Genomic DNA, 20,655 nt, shown 5'->3' with positions numbered 1-20,655 from the left:
AGCCTAAAAGATGAAGTTTATTAATTTAAAAAACCAGATGCACTGGGCTGTACCTGTATTCCCAGCTATTTGGAAGGGTTGCTAATGGCCAGGAGTTTGAGACTAGTCTGGGAAACAGCAAGACCTCATCTCAAAAAAAGGGGGAGTGGGTAGGATAAGAGTGGAACTAAAAAGAAGAGGATTAAAGTCTGAGTAGGGAGCAGTTAGGCAAGAGTTATGGATCTGCTTAAGTAACATGTATTCCAATCTCCCACCATGCTTTTCCATCCTGTAAAGGCTGAGGCAGTTAAAACTATGTTTCCTAGACATAACTGCATGTAGAGTTCCCATGTGATTTAGATTCACCATACACTCTAACATGAGTGAGATCAACAAACCCTTTCTGTTATTTAGCCTCATGAATGCTGGCATGTACCTACACATAAGAGATAAAAAGATTAAAAGGAACAACAGATGCTGCCATTTGGGGCCCCACACAAAACTTCTAGGTTCAGCCTGGGCACGGCAGCTCACGCCTGTAATGCCCACACTTTAGGAGGCCGAGGCAGGTGGATCACCTGAGGTCAGAAATTCAAGACCAGCCTGACCAATATGACAAAACTCCATCTCTACTAAAAATACAAAAATTAGCTGGGCGTGGTGGTGTGCACCTGTAATCCCAGCTACACAGCAGGCTGAGGCAGGAGAATTGCTTGAACCTGAACCTGGGAGGCAGAGGTTGCAGTAAGCCGAGATTGTGCCACTGCACTCCAGCCTGGACAACAGAGTGAGACTCAGTCTCAAATAAACAAACAAAAAACCTTCTAGGTTCTGATCCAACCATTCTGTAGTCCACTAGTTAAAAAAACTTAGGCAGGGCATGGTGGCTCACACCTGTAATCCCAGCACTTTGGGAGGCCAAGCTGGGCGGATCACCGGAGGCTGGGAGTTTGAGACCAGCCTGACTAACATGGAGAAACCCCATCTCTACTAAAAATACAAAATTAGCTGGGCGTGGTGGTGCATGCCTGTAATCCCAGCTACCTGGGAGGCTGAGGCAGGAGAATCACTTGAACCTGGGAGGCGCACGTTGCGGTGAGCCAAGATTTCAACTTTGCACTCCAGCCTGGGCAATGAGAGCAAAACTCCATCTCAGAAAAAAAATAAAATAAAAATAAAAAAAAAATAAAAATTTTTTTTTTATCCTCTTTAAAATTTAGAATTTTGGAAGATGTTTAGAATTTCCCTTTTATCCCTTCAGGCATCAAAATGAGGTAAACTAATAACAATGATGGATTCCTTATTTAAACAAAGAATTTTGAGAGTATCATTTAAATTAAAAATACATAGAAAACAGAAAAATAAGACAAGTAGTAACTCTAGGAGTGACAAAAAGTTTAAGTATATGTAATTAAAAGTCATTTCTTGGCTCAGTAGTAAACAATATGTCAACAATCATAACAAAGTAAGTGGTGAAACTGAATTAGCTAAAAATTGTGACGTATCTATATTCCAGAAAAAAAGGAAAGGAGAAGTGATTGATAATGCTACTAAACCTCATCTTCCATTTATATCAAGTTGATAAAAACTGACAAATTATCAAACAGCAGCATATTTAGGAAAATCCAGATTCTACCCTGTCCCTGAAACACCAATTCCCGCTTTGCCCTCTAGATAACCATTTTTATTAGTTCTTAGATTATTATTATTGTTATTATTATTATTATTTTGAGACAGAGTCTCGCTCTGTCACCAGGCCAGAGTGCAGTGGTGCAGTCTCGGCTCACTGCAACCTCCACCTCCCGGGTTCAAGCGATTCCCCTGCTTCAGCCTCCCCAACAGCTGGAACTACAGGTGCACGCCACCACACCCAGCTAATTTTTTGCATTTTTCAGTAGAGACGGGGATTCACCATGTTGGCCAGGATGGTCTCCATCTTCTGACCTCATGATCCGCCTGCCCCAGCCTCCCAAAGTGCTGGGATTACAGGTATGAGCCACCACGCCCGGCCAGTTCTTGTATTATTCTTCCATCATTAAAAAAAAAATACATACAAACACACACACACACACACACACACACATATATATTTATCATACATTTCCTTATATATAGTACATATACACACATATATCATATGTACAGTTGGCCCTTGAACAACATGGGGATGGGGTGCCAATCCTCCACATAATTGCAAATCTGTTTCTAACTTCTGACTCTCCCAAAACTTAACCAATAATAGCCTACTGTTGACCAGAAGCCTTATTGAAAACATAGTTGATGAACACGTATTTTGTATATGTATTATACACTGCATTTTTACAATAAAATAACCTGGAGAAAAGAAAATGTTATTAGGAAGAGAAAATACATTTACTATTCATTAAATGGAAGTGGATCATCCTAAACATCTTCATCCTCATCATCTTCACACTGAGTAGGCTAAGGAGGAGGTTGGTCTTGCTGTCTTGGGTAGCAGAGGTGTAAGAAAATCAGCATATAAGTGGACCCGTGCAGTTTAAACCCAAGTTGTCCAAGGGCCAATTGAATTTTTATACATATTTTACACACTAACACACACTCTTCTGTCTCTCTTCCCATCTATTTGCACAAAAAAAATAGCATATTCTAAACAACGTTCTGTACACTGAGTTTTTTTCACTTACATGTCCTGAAACCATGACTTCTCTGACTGTAACTTTAGAGTTGTGACATTAAAATCATGCACATATTTTACATATGAAAAAATAAATCAAAAAAAGAAAGAAAGTCAAAGCAATCCCTAAAAATAGAAAAAAACTAGAAACAAGTAACCCTACTTATCAAATGAGGGCCATAATCATATAGAAAATTACTTCAAGTAACCTTAAACATAGTAGTTTGACTATATATCCCTATTAGAATATAGTCTAAGGAGGAAACCCCAAAGAAATCTTAAACTACATTTAGTTGTCTTTTTATTATTAGTAATATTAATATTACTGTTAATTTGAAACTAATATATAAAGAAAGAAGATAGATTAGTCAGTGTTACTCCCTAAGGGTCACTTGGAAGGTCTTTTTTTTTTTTTTTTTTTTTTGAGACGGAGTCTCGCTTTGTCGCCCAGGCTGGAGTGCAGTGGCCGGATCTCAGCTCACTGCAAGCTCCGCCTCCCGGGTTTACGCCATTCTCCTGCCTCAGTCTCCCGAGTAGCTGGGACTACAGGCACCCACCACCTCGCCCGGCTAGTTTTTTGTATTTTTAGTAGAGACGGGGTTTCACCATATTAGCCAGGATGGTCTCGATCTCCTGACCTCGTGATCCGCCCGTCTCGGCCTCCCAAAGTGCTGGGATTACAGGCTTGAGCCACCGCGCCCGGCAATGTCTGGAAGGTCTACAGACATTTTTGGTTTTCACAATTGAGAAGATGATGGGGAAAAAGAGGGATGGTGCTACTGTTATCCAGTGAGTAGAAGCAGGCATGCTGCTAAACGTCCCACAGCACACAAGGCAGTCCCCTAGAGCTAAGAATTATCTGGCCCAAAATGTCAATAGTGCCAAGAGTGAGAAATATATATGAACTAAGGAAATAATGTAATAAGGAGCCAAGATTTTCAGCATAAAAGGTAAAAGGGCCCTATACTTTTTAATTTTAATTGTATGTATCTATAAATTCATATATATTTTTCTTTTTCGTTTTTTTTTGAGATGGAGTTTTGCTCTTATTGTCCAGGCTGGAATGCAAAGGCACAATCTCAGCTCACCACAACCTCCGCCTTCTAGGTTCAAGCTATTCTCCTGCCTCAGCCTCCTCAGTAGCTGGGATTACAGGCATGCACCACCACGCCCAGCTAATTTTGTATTTTTAGTAGAGACGAGTTTTCTCCATGTTGGTCAGGCTGGTCTCGAACTCCCAACCTCAGGTGATTTGCCTGCTTTGACCTCCCAAACTGCTGGGACTACAGGCATGAGCCACCGCACCTGGCCTATTTTTTTCTTTTTAAAAGATGCATTTTTCCTAGCTCTGTCCACTTAAAACCTATAGAACCAGTAACTCAGTACTAAAGAGCAACCATAATACTCAGACTGCAGTCTCCACAATATCATTTCCTGCTAAAAGAGATAAAAGTTTTTAAAGAAATGGCTATTGCCATGTCTGACCCAGGAAATTTACAAGATTAGCCAAAGATCCCTCTTGCTAAAGATAAGACAATTTGAGTATTAATATATGGGCCTGGTGCGGTGGCTCATAACTGTAATCCCAGCACTTTGTGAGGCCAAAGCAGGCTGATTACTTTGAGACCAAGAGTTTGAGACCAGCCTGGCCAACATGGCAAAACCCAATCTCTGCTAAAAAATTCAAAAATTACAGGTGTGGTAGCACACACCTGTAATCCCAGCTACTCAGGAGGTGGAGGCACGAGACTCACTTGAACCCTGAAGGCGGATATTGCAGTGAGCTGAGATCACACCACTGCTCTCCAGCCTGGGTGACAGAGCAAGACTCTGTCTCCAATAATAATAATAATATATGAAAAATATTATTTATATGCCTATAATATATTCTGATGCTCAAATTACATAAATTTATAATGATTTAACTTGACAAATTTGGAAACCTCTAGGGCATCAATCATTATTCTAAAAGCTTTTAAAGAGAAAGAGTATTTCTTTTTCCTGGCTTGAGAAACTGTATTCAGTGAAATGAAATAGTTAATGAGAGAGTTTTTCTTTACAAGAGAATTTCAGCTAATAAAAGCGAAAGATGCTCTAATAAAATAATGGATCTAGGCTATGATGGTCAATAGGTGCTAAAACCCTTAAGTGAAAGGTTGATAGAAATCACCAACATAGGAGGATTTGGCCTGACAACACAAGAATCTACTGATCAATCTCAATTATATTTGTAAGTGGGACAAACCGACATAAGATGCAATAGGATGTACACAGCATCACCTATGAAGTACACTTGCCAAAGATTTGAACCTGCATCGAGTAAAGCCAGATTACAGGAAAAATGGGATAAAGAAGCATGTCATAAACACCACTAGGAGGTTAAATGCCAAATCCAGAATAAGGTACATCTAGAGCAGGGGTTGGCAAACTATACCCACAGCCTGCTTCTGTATAGCCTGTGAACTAAGCATGTGCAGATTTTATCTGGATCCTGATTCAAATAAATCAACCATAAACAACATTCTTGAGACAATGAAATATATAACAGAGACTAAGTAGCAGATAGTAAGAAATTATTACTAATGTTGTTAAGTGTGTTAGAAATATTGCAGGATTAAAAAACTCTTGGCAATACATATAGTAGTATTTAAAACAAAAGGTAAAGTAGTTCAGCAAAAAAGCAAAACAAAAGTGGAGTGGGGGTATGACAGAAATAGAGTAAACAAATCTAAGAAAATGTCGATAACTGTTGAAGCTGAGTGATGAATACATGAGGATTCCTTCTATTAGCTCTCTATTCTTTTTTTTTTTTTTTTTGAGACGGAGTCTGGCTCTGTCACCCAGTCTGGAGTGCAGCGGCGCGATCTCGGCTCAACTGCAAGTTCCGCCTCCTGGGTTCACGCCATCTCCTGTCTCAGCCTCCCAAGTAGCTGGGTCTATAGGCACCCGCCACCACGCCCAGCTCATTTTTTGTATTTTTAGTAGAGATGGTGTTTCACCATATTAGCCAGGATGGCCTCAATCTCCTGACCTCATGATCTGCCCATCTCAGCCTCCCAAAGTGCTGGGATTCCAGGCGTGAGCTACCGTGCCCAGCTCCTTTATCTCGCTATTCTTATGTTTGAAAATGACTACAAAAACATTTACAGACCGGGTGCGGTGGCGCACACCTGTAATCCCAGCACTTTGGGAGGCCGAGGCAAGTCAGGAGTTCAAGACCAGCCTAACTAACATGGTGAAACCCCGTCTCTACTAAATACAAAAAATTAGCTTGGCGTGGTGATGTATGCCTGTGATCCTAGTTACTTGGGAGGCTGAGGCAGGAGAATCACTCGAACCTGGGAGGCAGAGGTTGCAATGAGCAAAGATCACGCCACTGCACTCCAGCCTGGGCAACAAGAGCAAGACTCTTTCTCGGAAAAAAAAAAAAAATTACAGAGCAGTATAAACATTTGCTTTAAAATATGTAGGTCGACAACAAAAGAGATAGTTTAAAAAAGTCAAAAATAATTGACCAATGGAGGTGAAATGTGAGGTCAGAGCACAGCATTGCTATAATCTGATATTTCTACTGGCTCTCTAAAACAAGCAATGTATAAGGTATACTTTGAAAAAATTAAAAATGCATATTACAAAGGAAAGAAATGGCATAAGAGAGAAATAACAGCTACATTAGGTGAAGAGAAACAAATGATAACCCAAGTTCTCATTACTTTTGCCTAGATTAACTGTCATACGATCCTGACAAGTCTATCTTGCGTGCAGTCTGCATACCACAAGCAAATTAATTTTCATAAAGTTCAAATTCCTTTATTTCTATATAAACATATTGAAGATTAGTCTGTCCAAACCAAATACGATCCAAAATTGGTAATAAATATGGAGAGAGCTCCAACTTTCCATCTAATTGTGATTCATTTTTATATGTGCTTAAAGAACAAGGCATATTAGAAATAGGAAGGTCTAATTTTATTGAATAAAAAGTATAAAGCTGATCAGGAGGCAAGTCATCTTTGATTCACCACAGTGTTCTAACAGCAGGTCCTATCATCTTATCCTATGTTTATTTCTACACACTGAAACTGCCTTTATATCAAATTCCATTGTGTTTTAACTTTTTTCTTTCATACCATCATCCAAAATGATAACATTCCTACATCATTACTTCTACAATGGTTTTCCATGCCCCTGGAGTTTCGTCAACTGTGGGTAACTTAAAATCCAAATAACTAGATGTTTTTTAACCTTCATATTCTGTTATCTTATAAGCCTCTGCTTATAACTGACTATTGTAACCTTGCTGCCACCATGCACAGGGCAAAACTATAGCCTCAGTGATTAAACAGGGGAAAAATTAAACTAAATTGACAACAAAATTTTCAAAATAAAAGACAGCAAAAGAGAACATGAATGCTGGCAAAATTCAGAACTTTCTGAGTCTACAATGCAAAACTCATCCTCGATTTCAATAATCTCTTACAATCTTCTCTCCCCTCCAGTCAGGGCATGTTTCTAATTTTACCCCACAAACAAACACGCTAATTTTATTTTCCAAACATTTTGTTATGTTTTCTAATTTTTAATAAGTCTAAATAATCTATAGATCTTACAGGAAAATGGCTTCAATGCCAAGCTCTTTTCAAAAAGAAAAAGAAAGCCTCAATCTTGTTACTCCTTCTACAGCCCTTCTCTTAAAACTTTCTAGGTGTTCTTTGTCTGGTTTAGTCATTTACTAAATTGCATTCACATTCAATTTAACATTCAACACTATCTCATGTGACCATGCCCTGTCTTTCTAACTCTAGCCTGATTTCTTCCACATTTATTTTAAAATCTGTAGGTAAACATTTTAAAACAACCAAAAATAAGGAAAATCTTCCCAAATATAGCTCTGCATCAATCATGACTCATTTATAGGAAGAATTAAAGTTCTTCTTTCTCCAGATGGACTAATAAACAAGTGTTAGACATCAAAACATGAAAACATACAGAAGATGTAATATGTTTTCAGATTCCAACCACTCTGGTAGACATGTAATAGAATGTTAGTTGAGAGAAGGGCAAGACCAATGTAGGCTGGAAATACTGAGGACCATTTACTAGAAAATGAGATTAAAGTTAAATAACTGCTAGAACTTAGGTAAGAGCACTCATAATTAATGGCAGAGATATGAAGAGTTTCAAAATTCTGGAGGCATTAAAGATAAATATTCCAATGCTGTCATTTCTAGAGTTAAATACCTATTTAATAGCATGAACACAGATATAGCATGAAGGTACTCTGAGGAAAAGGAAGTCTATTGTACTTCAGAACTACTTTGGGTGATGTCCAGTGAGAGTTGAGAGAGGAGTCATTTAAAAGATATTTTATAAGGGAAGAAGAAATAAACAATAAACCAGAACCAAGGAAGAATTTGAATCCTTTAGAGAAGCACAAAGAAGAAAGACATTTCCAAGAAGGGTGAAATGGATCAAATACAGCATAGAGGACTTCCTGTTTCAATATGGTAGAATTAAACATCTCTGTCTCCTCTCCACTCTGCAAACATGGAGAAGAAGAAACAAAAAGAAAATACATCTTCTGACCAGGTGCAGTGGCTCACACCTGTAATCCCAGCTACCTGGGAGGCTGAGGCAGGAGAATTGCTTGAACCCAGGAGGCGGAGGTTGCAGTGAGCTGAGACTGTGCCACTGCACTCCAGCCTAGGTGACAGAGTAAGACTCCGCTTCAAAAAAAAAAAAAAAAGAAAATACATCTTCAATGAACCTTAAAGACAGCTAAACTCCATCCCCAGAATAGGAGGAAAGAACAGAAAACAGACTGGATTAGGCAGAGAAGAAACACAGAGATAGCAGTTTCTGTTTCTTATCTCAAACAAAAAGTACAAGGAACAGAGTTCTCTAAAACAGAGGCACCCCCTTGTGGGCAGAATTAATGAGTCATTTTTTTGCCAGATGTCAAGATTGCAGCAGGAACAAAACGGACTTCATCTGGCCCTGACGAATGGTACAAAGGCAGGCCTGAAGAAGGAGATGCGAATAGCCAGTATTCTTATATAAGCAGTTTGTTAGCATAAGAAGATGGAAGAGACACAGTTCTACAGGAAATATGCAAATAATAATCTCTCTTTAACTCGGGAGAATGAAAGGGTAAACCAACTCTCAACACAAAACCTTGTATGATAAAGGAGGTCAGTGTGAGGTATCCAGGCTTCTTACCAACTCAGAGCATTTTTCTGGACAGTCTTCAACACTATCCTTCTGTAAACAGTGGGTACAGCAGGAAATACCTTCATCCAAAGATGACAATGATAACCATAAAAGAAATGAGCATGAAAGCTATATGACGATGTTTCAAGGAACAAAAACCATAAATCCACAAGTTGAAAGGAAAAGCTGATACTGAGTGATCAATTCCAAGACATAACCTCACAAAGCCACTTAAGCTTTAAAGAAAAAGAAACCTATAGGCATCCCAGAAAATAAGTCACCCACGAGAGGAAATAATCACGCTTCAAACTTCTTCAAGCAACATTTGAATCTAGGAAACAACAGAGAATTGTCTAAATCCCTCAGGTAACGTCTACAAAACTCTTTGGAAAAGAAAGTATGGCTCAAGAATTTTACACATGGCCAACTATCAACCAAATGTAAAGGTTAAAAAGATACTTTCCCATATGCAAAACCTCAGGGACTCTAGTTTCCATGAAATTATAAGCTCATAAAGACAGGATTTTGTTCAGTACACTGTTATATATCCATACCTAGAATGGTATTTCATCTTTGTTCTTACTATTATAAATGTAGTTTTCTTTCCTTAGTATCTTCTATTTGGTTGTTGAAGTATATATGAAAGCTATTGATTTTTATTTGTTAAGTTTGATATCCTACCACCTCACTGAGTTCTCTTACTATTTGTTATACTTTCTCAATTGGTTCTCTTGTGTTTTCCAGGGCTATAATCTCATTATCTGTAAATAAGAATGATTTTATAGCTTTCTTACCCATATTATAGATATACAAAAGCAACAATGGGAAAACTTGGAAAGCTCCATTTCTAAAGGACACAAAAGTAGATATGAAAATCTGAACAGAGTGTGTTCTGAGACAGAAAACATTGGCATTAAAGAGATGTTAAATTTCTGAAAGTTAATTTATATATTTAGCACAATCCCAATAAAAATTCGATGTAATCCCAGCACTTTGGGAGGCCGAGATGGGCGGATCACGAGGTCAGGAGATCAAGACCATCCTGGCTAACATGGTAAAACCCCGTCTCTACTAAAAAATACAAAAAACTAGCCGGGCGAGGTGGCGGACGCCTGTAGTCCCAGCTACTCAGGAGGCTGAGGCAGGAGAACGGCATAAACCCGGGAGGCGGTGCTTGCAGTGAGCTGAGATCCGGCCACTGCACTCCAGCCTGGGCGACAGGGCGAGACTCTGTCTCAAAAAAAAAAAAAAAAAAAAAATCGAACAGGTTTTTCTCTGGAAATAGACAGTTAAGTCTAAAATTCATATGGTAAAATAATCAAAAATAGCCAGGATAACTCCAAAAAGGAAGTGTATGCAACTGTGGAAAGGAAGGGACTGTGTCAAGGATAAGAAGATTTGCTTTTGCACAAAAGGTATACTATTGGTATTATAGGTATAATACTGGTTATATTTTTTAACCAAGTATGGACCTCGTGTATTTTCAAAAAAATTAAAGGAATGGAAGGCGGGAATAAGCAGAAAGGAGATGCCATGGGATTTCTAAGCCAGAAACTTTTATATTTCTAAGCCATGGGATTGTCAGGGTTGTGAAGTACAATGGGAAGCGAAACTATTGTTAACCAAACACAAGTCTGAAGCTTTTTAAAATGGAAAGAAGGAAAGAAATGAAAAGAAACCTAAGTGTGAAACATGTTTTAAAATTACTACACAACCATGAAATACTGAGTGCATAAGGAAATGAAACCATAAACATAAAGGAAAGAGAGTGCCCAAGGATCATAGAGAGAGGAACAATAATCCTGAAAGGAAGGCTGTGAATGAATTAGGGAAGGATGGTATTATGAAATTGGATAGGGCTACTGGCCCTCTACAATTTAAAAGAGGAAAATATCTGCAATATAGGAAGAATAATATCTAAAAATGTCACAGTAATCTAAAGCACTCCATCCCATTTGTCACTCTAGAAGAATAGGGCCTTTAAGAAAATCTTGGAAACTGTGAAATGATATCAACCCTTCACTGAACAACTCTCATGTGGCTTTCTCTTTCAGAGCTGCTTTTCACTTATTCACCTGGACAGTGCCTCCCAAATATTTCTTCCTCCATCACCCAGGGCTCCTCTTCTTGCTCCAACTTGAATATCACATCCGGTTTGGTGACTTGACAGCCTATTACAAGAAATAGCAAAAGACGTGGATGTTAATGCTGGTGACGACCATCCAGATCTTGGGCTAAGTCCAAGTTTGAGGGTTCACAAAAGATGAGGATGAACAAACTTACACAATGACACAAAGTAATTAGCCTTTAACACTGAAGAGTGGAGCACATACAGTCATGTGGAGAAAGGAAAGGCTACAGTTATCTGGCAAGTTACAGTCTTCACACATTTCAGAAATGGAAAAGAATTTCTCTGTTAAATTGCAAAGCTACCAAGCTACCTTACCCACTGTAACTAGGTTGCTGTAGTTCTCCAGCATCACATCCCGATACAAGTTCCTTTGAGCAGGTTTCATCTGCTCCCACTCCTCCTGGGTAAGGTCAACAGCCACATCCTTAAATGTCACTGTTTCCTGTAAAAACATAATGCTAATTAATCTGAAGTCATCAAAATTAGGAATTGTGATCAAAACATGTAAGAACTTGTTTAGCTGGTACTCAGGGGTCAGAGGTCATTAAAAACCTTATCAGGTCTTCATATTTACCTAATTTTACATTATATCGTAGGGAAAATAAAGCATAGCAGAAATATCCTTGAAGGGTATGTTAATTATTAAGTCAGCAAACTTATTTATTTATTTATTTTTTTTGAGACGGAGTCTCGCTCTGTCACCCAGGCTGGAGTGCAGTGGCGCGATCTCGGCTCACTGCAAGCTCCGCCTCCCAGGTTTACGCCATTCTCCTGCCTCAGCCTCCCAAGTAGCTGGGACTACAGGCGCCCGCCACCTCGCCCGGCTAGTTTTTTGTATTTTTAGTAGAGACGGGGTTTCACCATGTTAGCCAGGATAGTCTCGATCTCCTGACCTCGTGATCCACCCGCCTCGGCCTCCCAAAGTGCTGGGATTACAGGCTTGAGCCACCGTGCCCGGCCTAAGTCAGCAAACTTATTCATTCATCATCTATTATGCAGGAAGCTAGAGTCAGTGGTCACTAATTTTTACTCGGCTGTGACAGAGATGGAAGAATTGGACGTGACTCACAGGTAACTGGCTCAGAACCTGTCCAGATGTTTATGTGATCCAGGGGGAAGGGGAACATGGCAGAGAGTAGAGAGGTAAGAGAAATAAGGCAAGAGGAAGGAGGAGAGGCATGAAAATTTGAACATGTAAAGTATGAAATTCCTATAGGACAGGGTGTCCAATCTTTGGCTTCCCTTGGGCCACATTGGAAGAATTGTCTTGGACCACACGTAAAATACACTAACACCAGCTGATGAGCTTAAATAAATAAATAAATCACAAAAAAATCTCATAATGTTTTTAAGAAAGCTTACAAATTTGTGTTGGGCCACATTCAAAGCTGTCCTGGGCTGCATGTGGCCTACCGGTCGTGGGTTGGACAAGCTTGCTATAGGACTTTCAGATGGAAATACTCACTATGCAGTTAGATATAAGAAGAAGGGAGATGAAAAGTTTTTAGTCATCAACCTAAGATTGGGAGCTGAATCCATGGCCAAAGGATGTGAGCAGCTGTAGAAAATATACATGGTGAGTAATACAGCTAAGGACAGAGTCCATAGTTAACCATCGAAGAAAGGGAGTGAGGTTTTAGTCTTTTGTTTATTTACAACCAAAGGATGGGAATTAAATCTATGAGAATGATATAACAGAAACCAACAAACAAATGCCAAATTTCTAAAAAAGAATGTGATTTGATCAATAGTGTCTAGCTCTTCCCATTAAAATAATTTTATATCCAAGTAAGGAAATAAAGAAAAACCTTTTAAACTGCAAAGGTTCTCTAGGGAAAAAAAAAAAAAAAAAAAAGCACCACATAGCCACACTTAGGGGAATTTATTAAAGAGATAGTACAAATGGGACAAGATAAAATGGGAAATACAAATGGAAATCACCAAAGGCTGAATTTATTTTATTTTATTTTATTTTATTTTATTTTATTTTTCAGATGGAGTCTCGCTCTGTCGCCCAGGCTGGAGTGCAATGGTGCAATCTTGGCTCACTGCAATCTCCACTCCTGGGTTCAAGCAATTCTCTTACAGCAGCTTCCCAAGTAGCTGGGATTACAGGTGCCCACCACCTCACCGGGCTAATTTTTGTATTTTTAGTAGAGACAGGGTTTCACCATGTTGGCCAGGCTAGTCTTGAACTCCTGGCCTCAGGTGGTCTGCCCACTTCAGCCTCCTAAAGTGCTAGGATTACAGGCGTGAGCCACCACGCGTGGCCCAAAGGCTGAATAATGTCTCTGAGAAACTATCTCTATGATGTTGAGATCATTACTATCATTAATATTATCACTGTCATCTACTGACTACTTGTTATGTGCTAGACAATGCTATAATATTTTGTTACATTAACTTTTAAAATTCCCCTAATAAGGCTATAAAGTAGCTACTATTATTATCCATTTAGAAGGTAAGAATACCTTGATAAGTTTAATATATAGATAAACACTGGTGAGAAGTTTTTAAAGATTAAAATTTCTGGAAATTGTCCTAAAGGCATATAGCAAATAAAGAACCATTTAATAATAATAAAAAACCACTAAAACTTAATAAAAACTGTAAGAGTCTGTGGCATTTGAGCCACAATCTGCAGGTTTAAATGCTTCTTACCAGTTATGCTTGTTTTACTGTGGATTAGGTCCATGGAATACTTTCCATTGCTATCCTGGAAGTGGAATTCCTCTCAACTTTTTATTTTTATTTTTTTTCCTCTCAACTTTTTAAAACTTACCATTCTATTGTTTATTACATGTTCTTTTTAAATCCCAAATTTGAATAATTGTATTATTTTTCTTGTTTTAGGCTTGACAAATGTGAAGAGACAAGGAAATGAATTTATTTGCAACAGAGTTATGGCAAAGTTCAAGCTTAAGGGCGCACTCAGAAACAACGGAGATTTTGGTGGAGAGCAATTAAAGAGAAGGTGGTAATTCTTTGTATTTATTTATTAGTTTTTTTTTTTTTTTTTTGAGACGGGGTCTCGCTCTGTCACCCAGGCTGGAGTGCAGTGGCCGGATCTCAGCTCACTGCAAGCTCCGCCTCCCGGGTTCACGCCATTCTCCTGCCTCAGCCTCCCGAGTAGCTGGGACTACAGGCGCCCACCACCTCGCCTAGCTAGTTTTTTGTATTTTTTTTTAGTAGAGACGGGGTTTCACTGGGTTCGCCAGGATGATCTTGATCTCCTGACCTCATGATCCACCTGCCTCGGCCTCCCAAAGTGCTGGGATTACAGGTGTGAGCCACCGTGCCTGGCCACACCCAGCTAATTTTAAAAAATTTGTTGTAAAGACTGGGTCTTGCTGTGTTGATCCAGCTGGTCTCAAACTCCTGGCCTCAAGTGATCCTCCTGCTTTGGCCTCCTAAAGTGCTGGGATTACAGGTGTGAGCCACCATGCCTCACTTTCTTCAAGATACATAATGGAACAAACATATTCTTTAAAATAACAAAGTTCAGGCCGGGCGCGGTGGCTCAAGCCTGTAATCCCAGCACTTCGGGAGGCCGAGACGGGCGGATCACGAGGTCAGGAGATCGAGACCATCCTGGCTAACACGGTGAAACCTCGTCTCTACTAAAAAATACAAAAAACTAGCCGGGTGAGGTGGTGGGCGCCTGTAGTCCCAGCTACTCGGGAGGCTGAGGCAGGAGAATGGCATAAACCCGGGAGGCAAAGCTTGCAGTGAGCCGTGAGCCGAGATAGCACCACTGCACTCCAGCCTGGGCAACAGAGTGAGACTCTGTCTCAAAAAACAAACAAACAAACAAAAAAAACAAAGGTTACAGCAAGGGAATAAAGATAACTGAAAATCAGTTCTGGGTGTATGTGCTGACTGGCAACTTTTTAAAAAATTTTTTTTTCCCCGGCCGGGCGCGGTGGCTCAAGCCTGTAATCCCAGCACTTTGGGAGGCCGAGACGGGCGGATCACGAGGCCAGGAGATCGAGAGACGATCCCGGCTAACACGGTGAAACCCCGTCTCTACTAAAAAATACAAAAAAACTAGCCGGGCGAGGTGGCGGGCGCCTGTAGTCCCAGCTACTCGGGAGGCTGAGGCAGGAGAACGGCGTAAACCCGGGAGGCGGAGCTTGCAGTGAGCTGAGATCCGGCCACTGCACTCCAGCCTGGGTGACAGAGCAAGACTCCGTCTCAAAAAAAAAAAAAAAAAAAAAATTTTTTCCCCTAAAGTTACATAACCATTAAACGAATATTCTTCTTTTAAAAACTTGAGATGGTACATGACATTCTTTTATACTTTTCCTGGCCATTCTGCATGTTTTTATTTTTCAAACGTGTTCTAGACTCGGCTTGAATAAACTTGTCTAATTCTAAGAAAAATGATTTAGAATTGTTATTGAGATTCAGATAAATCTATATAGGTTAAAGACAATTTACATTAATTTAATAATGATGGATCTTATCCAAAAAAGGGTATTTAAAAAATTTGTTCAAATCCTCTTTTATATCTCAGTAATAATTTGAAGGTTTCATTCTCCCATGTACATCACATACATTTCTTTATTTTTTTCTTTAGGGTTTTTTTCCAGTCTGAGCCTCATTCTTCCATTTCATTTTTGATGGTGTGGTTTATAGAAAAAAATGGTATTGATTTTTGTATATTAATTTTGTGTCCATAGTTCAATCATCTCATGTTTTTCTGTTGCCTAAAAACATAATCGTATCATTTAGATATCATAATTTTGAATGTACCATCCCACTTTTTACTTCATTTCCCTCCCCTTATGTGTAGGCATACAAAATTATATAGATAAATGTGGTAGCACTGGCAAGCTGGACGGGTTCCTGACTAGTGGGAAAGTGCCTCATTTTTACAAGTAAACATGGTACCAGCTTTTAGCTTATTATCTGCATGTATATGTGTTGTATGCATGTGAATAATTTCTTAAAAGTATCATGGTAAGAAAGTGTTCTTTTATTTTTACTTTATAAATAGGTCCTTTTGAAATCACAGGTTCTGAGTTTAAAAATTTTCAGCTCTATACATCTGATTGTTTTTCTCTTGAATATAATAATTTATATTAATAGATTCCCTTAAATGGAAACATCTTTAATTGTGACAGAAAATATATTTCAGTACAGGGGCAATGGCTCATGCCTGTAATCCTAGTACTTTGGGAGGCTGAGGCAGGTGGATCACTTGAGGTCAGAATCACTTGCGGTCAGCCTGGCCAACACCATGAAACCCTATCTCTACTAAAAATGCAAAAACTTAGCCAGGCGTGGTGGTAATCCCAGCTGCTTGGGAGGCTGAGGCATGAGAATCACTTAAACCCAGGAGGTGGAGGTTGCAGTGAGCCAAGATCACGTCACTGCTCTCCAGCCTGGGCAACAAAGCAAGACTCCATCACCAAAACCAAACAAATAAATAAATAAATATATATCTTTTTATAGATATATTTATATATATACACATATATATATGTATTTTTGCTCAATTCTTCTCCAATTAGTCTGTGCAATTCAACGAAAATCCCCAACAGGATTTCTTCCTAGAACTAGATAAACTAATTCTAAAAATCAAATAGAAGCCCAGAGGTCCCAAGGTAGCTCAAAAATTTTTGAAAAACTAAGAATAATGTATGTGCATAAAGAAGTGGTAAAATCATTGCCCATATAAAGTAATAGTAATTAAACCAATGTAAAACACACACATACAAGTACGGTACCGATATAAATGTAGACAAATAGATTAAAGAAAAAGTAAAAGCCTAGAAACAATCATTTATGTATACAGTAAAGGTGGCATCACAAAGGAAATATTTACTTAATGAATGGTGTTGGAACAACTAGTCTTCTACATGCAAAGGTAATTCTACTAATAGAATTATCAGTAAATTCCTATCTCAAACCAATTACAATATTATAATCCAGTTGGATTAAAGACTAAATATGGAAAACAAAGCTTTGGACAGAGATTATCTCAATGATCTAATATTAATTAGGAAAGATATCTTAGAAAAGATCAACATTGGCAACTCATGAAAAAAGACTAAATATTAATTGTTGCATATTTTGACTGAATTCTATTATGTGTACATATTTATCATACATTAAACGTAACTAACTTCGGTGTCTAAACAACAAAAAATAAATGATAACATAAAAGTGACAGATTGGGAGAACGTAGCTGCATAAATCCCAAGTCCTAATACTGAAATAGGCATTCTTAAAATATTCTAATATCAAATAGAGAAAAAACTATTATTAAAAATAGACAAACAATATGAACAGGTAATTGGCTTTTGTATTTCTTCACTCATAATGAGCCTCCATCTGTACAATAATGTAGAGTGTGGGCCCTAGAGTCAGACTGTATGGATTTGAATCCTGGGTTTATGACACACTGATGCACAATGTTATATAAGCTTCTTAACCTCTGTGCTTCATTTCCTTTATCTAAAAAAATTAAATAATATGTACTTTATAGACTTCTGATAATAATTACACGAAATAAGCTATGTAAAGCACAAAATACCTGGCACATAGTAATAACTCAGTAAAGCTATAACAGTTGGTCCTCCATATCTGTGGGTTCAATATCCATGGATTCAACCAATGGCAGACCAAAAATATTTGAGAAAAAAATAACAATACCTATCATTTACGGGGTACTTGTTACATGTATTTAACCCTCCCAACATTCCTATGGGATAAACACCATTATTATCCCCATTTACAGACTTACAGATGCAACTGAGTCACGAAAAGATTAAGAAACTTGTCCACAGTCATGCACTTCGTAAGTCACTGAGGCGAGATTTAAACTCAAGCCTCTCTAGGGCCACAGAGGTTTGTCTAGGGCCACCGCACCAACAGAAGTAATTGGATGAGCCATATGATCATATGGTCAAAAGAAGTATGTGTATATGTTTCATGATGGGCAAGACATACATAAGCTGACGAAAAAGAGGCAGTTAAGCAGAAAACATTCAAAATGTAGGTGTGTGAGTGACGTCAGGGATGGAAACAAAAAGAATCAAGAGCAGAGAATATGTAATTTTGTAAGATGAGGATGAAGACTGTATCTTCTGAGACCATAAAAAAGATGTGAAAAGCTATGGATATCAGAACTATAAGACTTTGCCATACAATATTAGTATAATTTAGCTCAACTTGGATTAAAATTTCAATTGAAGAAAATATATACATAGGATCATTTGAAAGGTATGTGTTCCACTTCCTCTTCCAGATAATTTAAATTTTTGAACTTTGGCCAAGACTGACTTTTAAAAGCTGAGCTAAAAATTGTAAGAATTAAGGAATTACAGGTGTCCCTAGGAAACCATGGAGAATTGGTTCCAGGATCCCCACGGATACCAAAATCCACAGATGCTCAAGTCCCTTATATAAAATGGTGTAGTATTTGTACATAACCAATGTACATCCTCCCGTATACTTTAAATCATCCCTAGATTACTTATAAAACCTAATATGTGATTTCGATGTAAATAGTTGTTACATTATATTGTTTAGAAAATGACAAGAAAAAAGTCTGTACATGTTCAGTACAGATGCAACCACCCATTTTTTTTCAAGTATTTTTGATTTGCAGTTGGTTGAATCTATGGAAGCAGAATCTACAGACACAGAAGTCCAACTATATTTTAGAGTTTCTTTTTGACCAAGGTGCCAATGAAAAGTCTTTTCTTCACTTAAATAATTGTAAGTTTTTCCTCATAAATGGTGCAACTTATAGAATAAACTTAAGTGTCCCAGTTTGCTTTGACTCTCCAGATCATATTTAAATTTGAACTCAACTTTAATAATTCTGTATGTACCTGCTTCCGCACAGCCATATCTCAAATTTCCCCGGGTTCTGATTTTCTATCTGTATTTTTTCTCACTTTGATTTTCATCAATTTATTTTTTCCAACATATTGGTAGGTTACAATAACCCACCGTAACTGCACTGCAAAGTAACGCAGGAAACAAATAAATGCTTAAGACGTACAAGAGGCCTGGTTGTATCCTCTTCTTCCTCGGAAAGGGCAGACTCCTGAGAATACCAAGCTGAAGGAAGAGAAACAAAACAGATTTGCTTCAAAGTTTCAGACAAAGGAATATAGAAATCTACAGTACCAGGTGGCTATAAGACCCTCTACAGATGAATGATCCTTGAAACAATGAGAAATGTTAACCGCCATCTAGCTACAGAGACACTGAAATGGACACGGATAGCTAATTTAATCATATGGGGTCTGATGCGGATTTCTGGAGGGCTAAGTATATAGTGCCCAGTGAATCTATTGGCAATATTTTATCTCCCTAGAATCTTGCTGTTTTATTTCTAACAGGAAGTTTATCTTAAGTACATAATAACAGATACCCCCAAAATTTAAAGATTGGGATGACCTTTAAAATGCTTTTATTTTTTTCTTTTTTTTTGAGATGGAGTCTCACTCTGTCGTCCAGGCTAGAGTGAGTGCAGTGGCCTATCTCCGCTTATCGCAACCTCTGCCTCCTGGGTTCAAGCAATTCTCCTGCCTCAGCCTCCCGAGTAGCTGGGATTATAGGCATCCACCACTATGCTTGGCTAACTTTTTTGTATTTTTAGTAGAGACAGAGTTTCACCATGTTGGCCAGGCTGATTTCAAACTCCTGACCTCAAGTGATCCATTTGCCTCAGCCTCCCAAAGTGCCAGGCTTACGGGCGTGAGCCACCACGCCTGGTCTAAAATGTTATTTTTTAACCATAAAGAATTTAAGGCCTGGCGCAGTGGCTCACACCTGTAATCCCAGCACTTTGGGAGGCCAAGGCGGGCGGATCACGAGGTCAGGAGTTCGAGACCAGCTTAGCCAATATGACGAAACCCCGTCTCCACTAAAAATACAAAAATTAGCTGGGCCTGGTGGTGCATGCCTGTAGTCCCAGCTACTTGGGAGGCTGAGGCAGGAGAATCGCTTGAACCCAGGAAGCGGAGGTTGCAGTGAGCTGAGATCGCACCACTGTACTTCAGCCTGGGCGACAGAGCAAGACTCTGTCTCTCCCCCCAAAAAAAAGAACTCAGAAAAAAAACCTTCATCAGACACTGGCTACAGGTAATGCAGAACATTCATATGATAGAATGCAATACAGTCATGATTCTAATGACATTTTTTAAAAACCTGATTTATTTTTTCCCCTAAAAAATTCAGGACCTTTTGGTTAAAAAGGAAAGCCTGAATACCTGCGTTTATTAATATTTCCACTCTCTCCCAAACCAATCGTAATGTTAATAAAGGAAAAAAGGAGGCTAAAACTCATAAGGACAAAGAATATAGAAGACTTCCACAGATAAGAGCGAGCTGTCAACAAAATGTGGGAAGCTAGAGAGCAGACAAATGAGTGGTATCTAACTTAACCAGAGAAAGGTGAAGCTTAAGTAAGGGTGGGAGGAGGGTGGGGAAGCCATGGCAGGACCCTAGAAAGGTTCAGGAATGGAGCTACTAAGTATTTCTGCGGACTAGAGGTTGGGAGTAGGGCTGAAAACCAGAAAACCAAACGTAAGATGTCATAAAAAGATGTTAAGATTGCCTGATGTCTTCTTTTACCCAACATGGCATAGTCACATTTCCCTCACATTGGCAACAGGAAAAACTAAAGATTTTTTTCTCTAGATATACTGAATGAGAC

At 38.8% G+C, this 20,655-nt stretch overlaps 2 protein-coding genes across 7 annotated transcripts in view; both read right to left on the bottom strand.

The window, feature by feature from the left end:
- Positions 1-11,009, bottom strand: part of LOC105495445 (zinc finger protein 568-like) — a 70,646-nt gene extending 59,637 nt beyond the window's left edge. The window contains exon 1 of the mRNA XM_071086487.1: positions 10,921-11,009. The gene's annotated coding sequence lies outside the window, so the exon portion shown is untranslated. The remainder of the gene's footprint in view (positions 1-10,920) is intronic.
- Positions 1-20,655, bottom strand: part of LOC105495442 (zinc finger protein 568) — a 33,002-nt gene that overhangs the window by 4,887 nt on the left and 7,460 nt on the right. For 3 of the 6 annotated variants that reach the window (XM_011765010.2, XM_011765011.3, XM_011765012.3), the window contains 3 exons: positions 18,994-19,052; positions 11,292-11,418; positions 10,921-11,016 (listed from right to left, as the gene is read on the bottom strand). In XM_011765010.2, the coding sequence (XP_011763312.2) occupies positions 10,921-11,016; positions 11,292-11,418; positions 18,994-19,052 (282 nt within the window). The other 3 variants (XM_011765013.2, XM_011765014.3, XM_071086486.1) reach the window with 2 other exon arrangements.

The sequence above is a fragment of the Macaca nemestrina genome, chromosome 20, assembly GCF_043159975.1.
Source record: "Macaca nemestrina isolate mMacNem1 chromosome 20, mMacNem.hap1, whole genome shotgun sequence".
In the NCBI taxonomy this organism is placed as follows: domain Eukaryota; kingdom Metazoa; phylum Chordata; class Mammalia; order Primates; family Cercopithecidae; genus Macaca; species Macaca nemestrina.
This window is presented reverse-complemented; position numbering and strand designations above follow the sequence as displayed.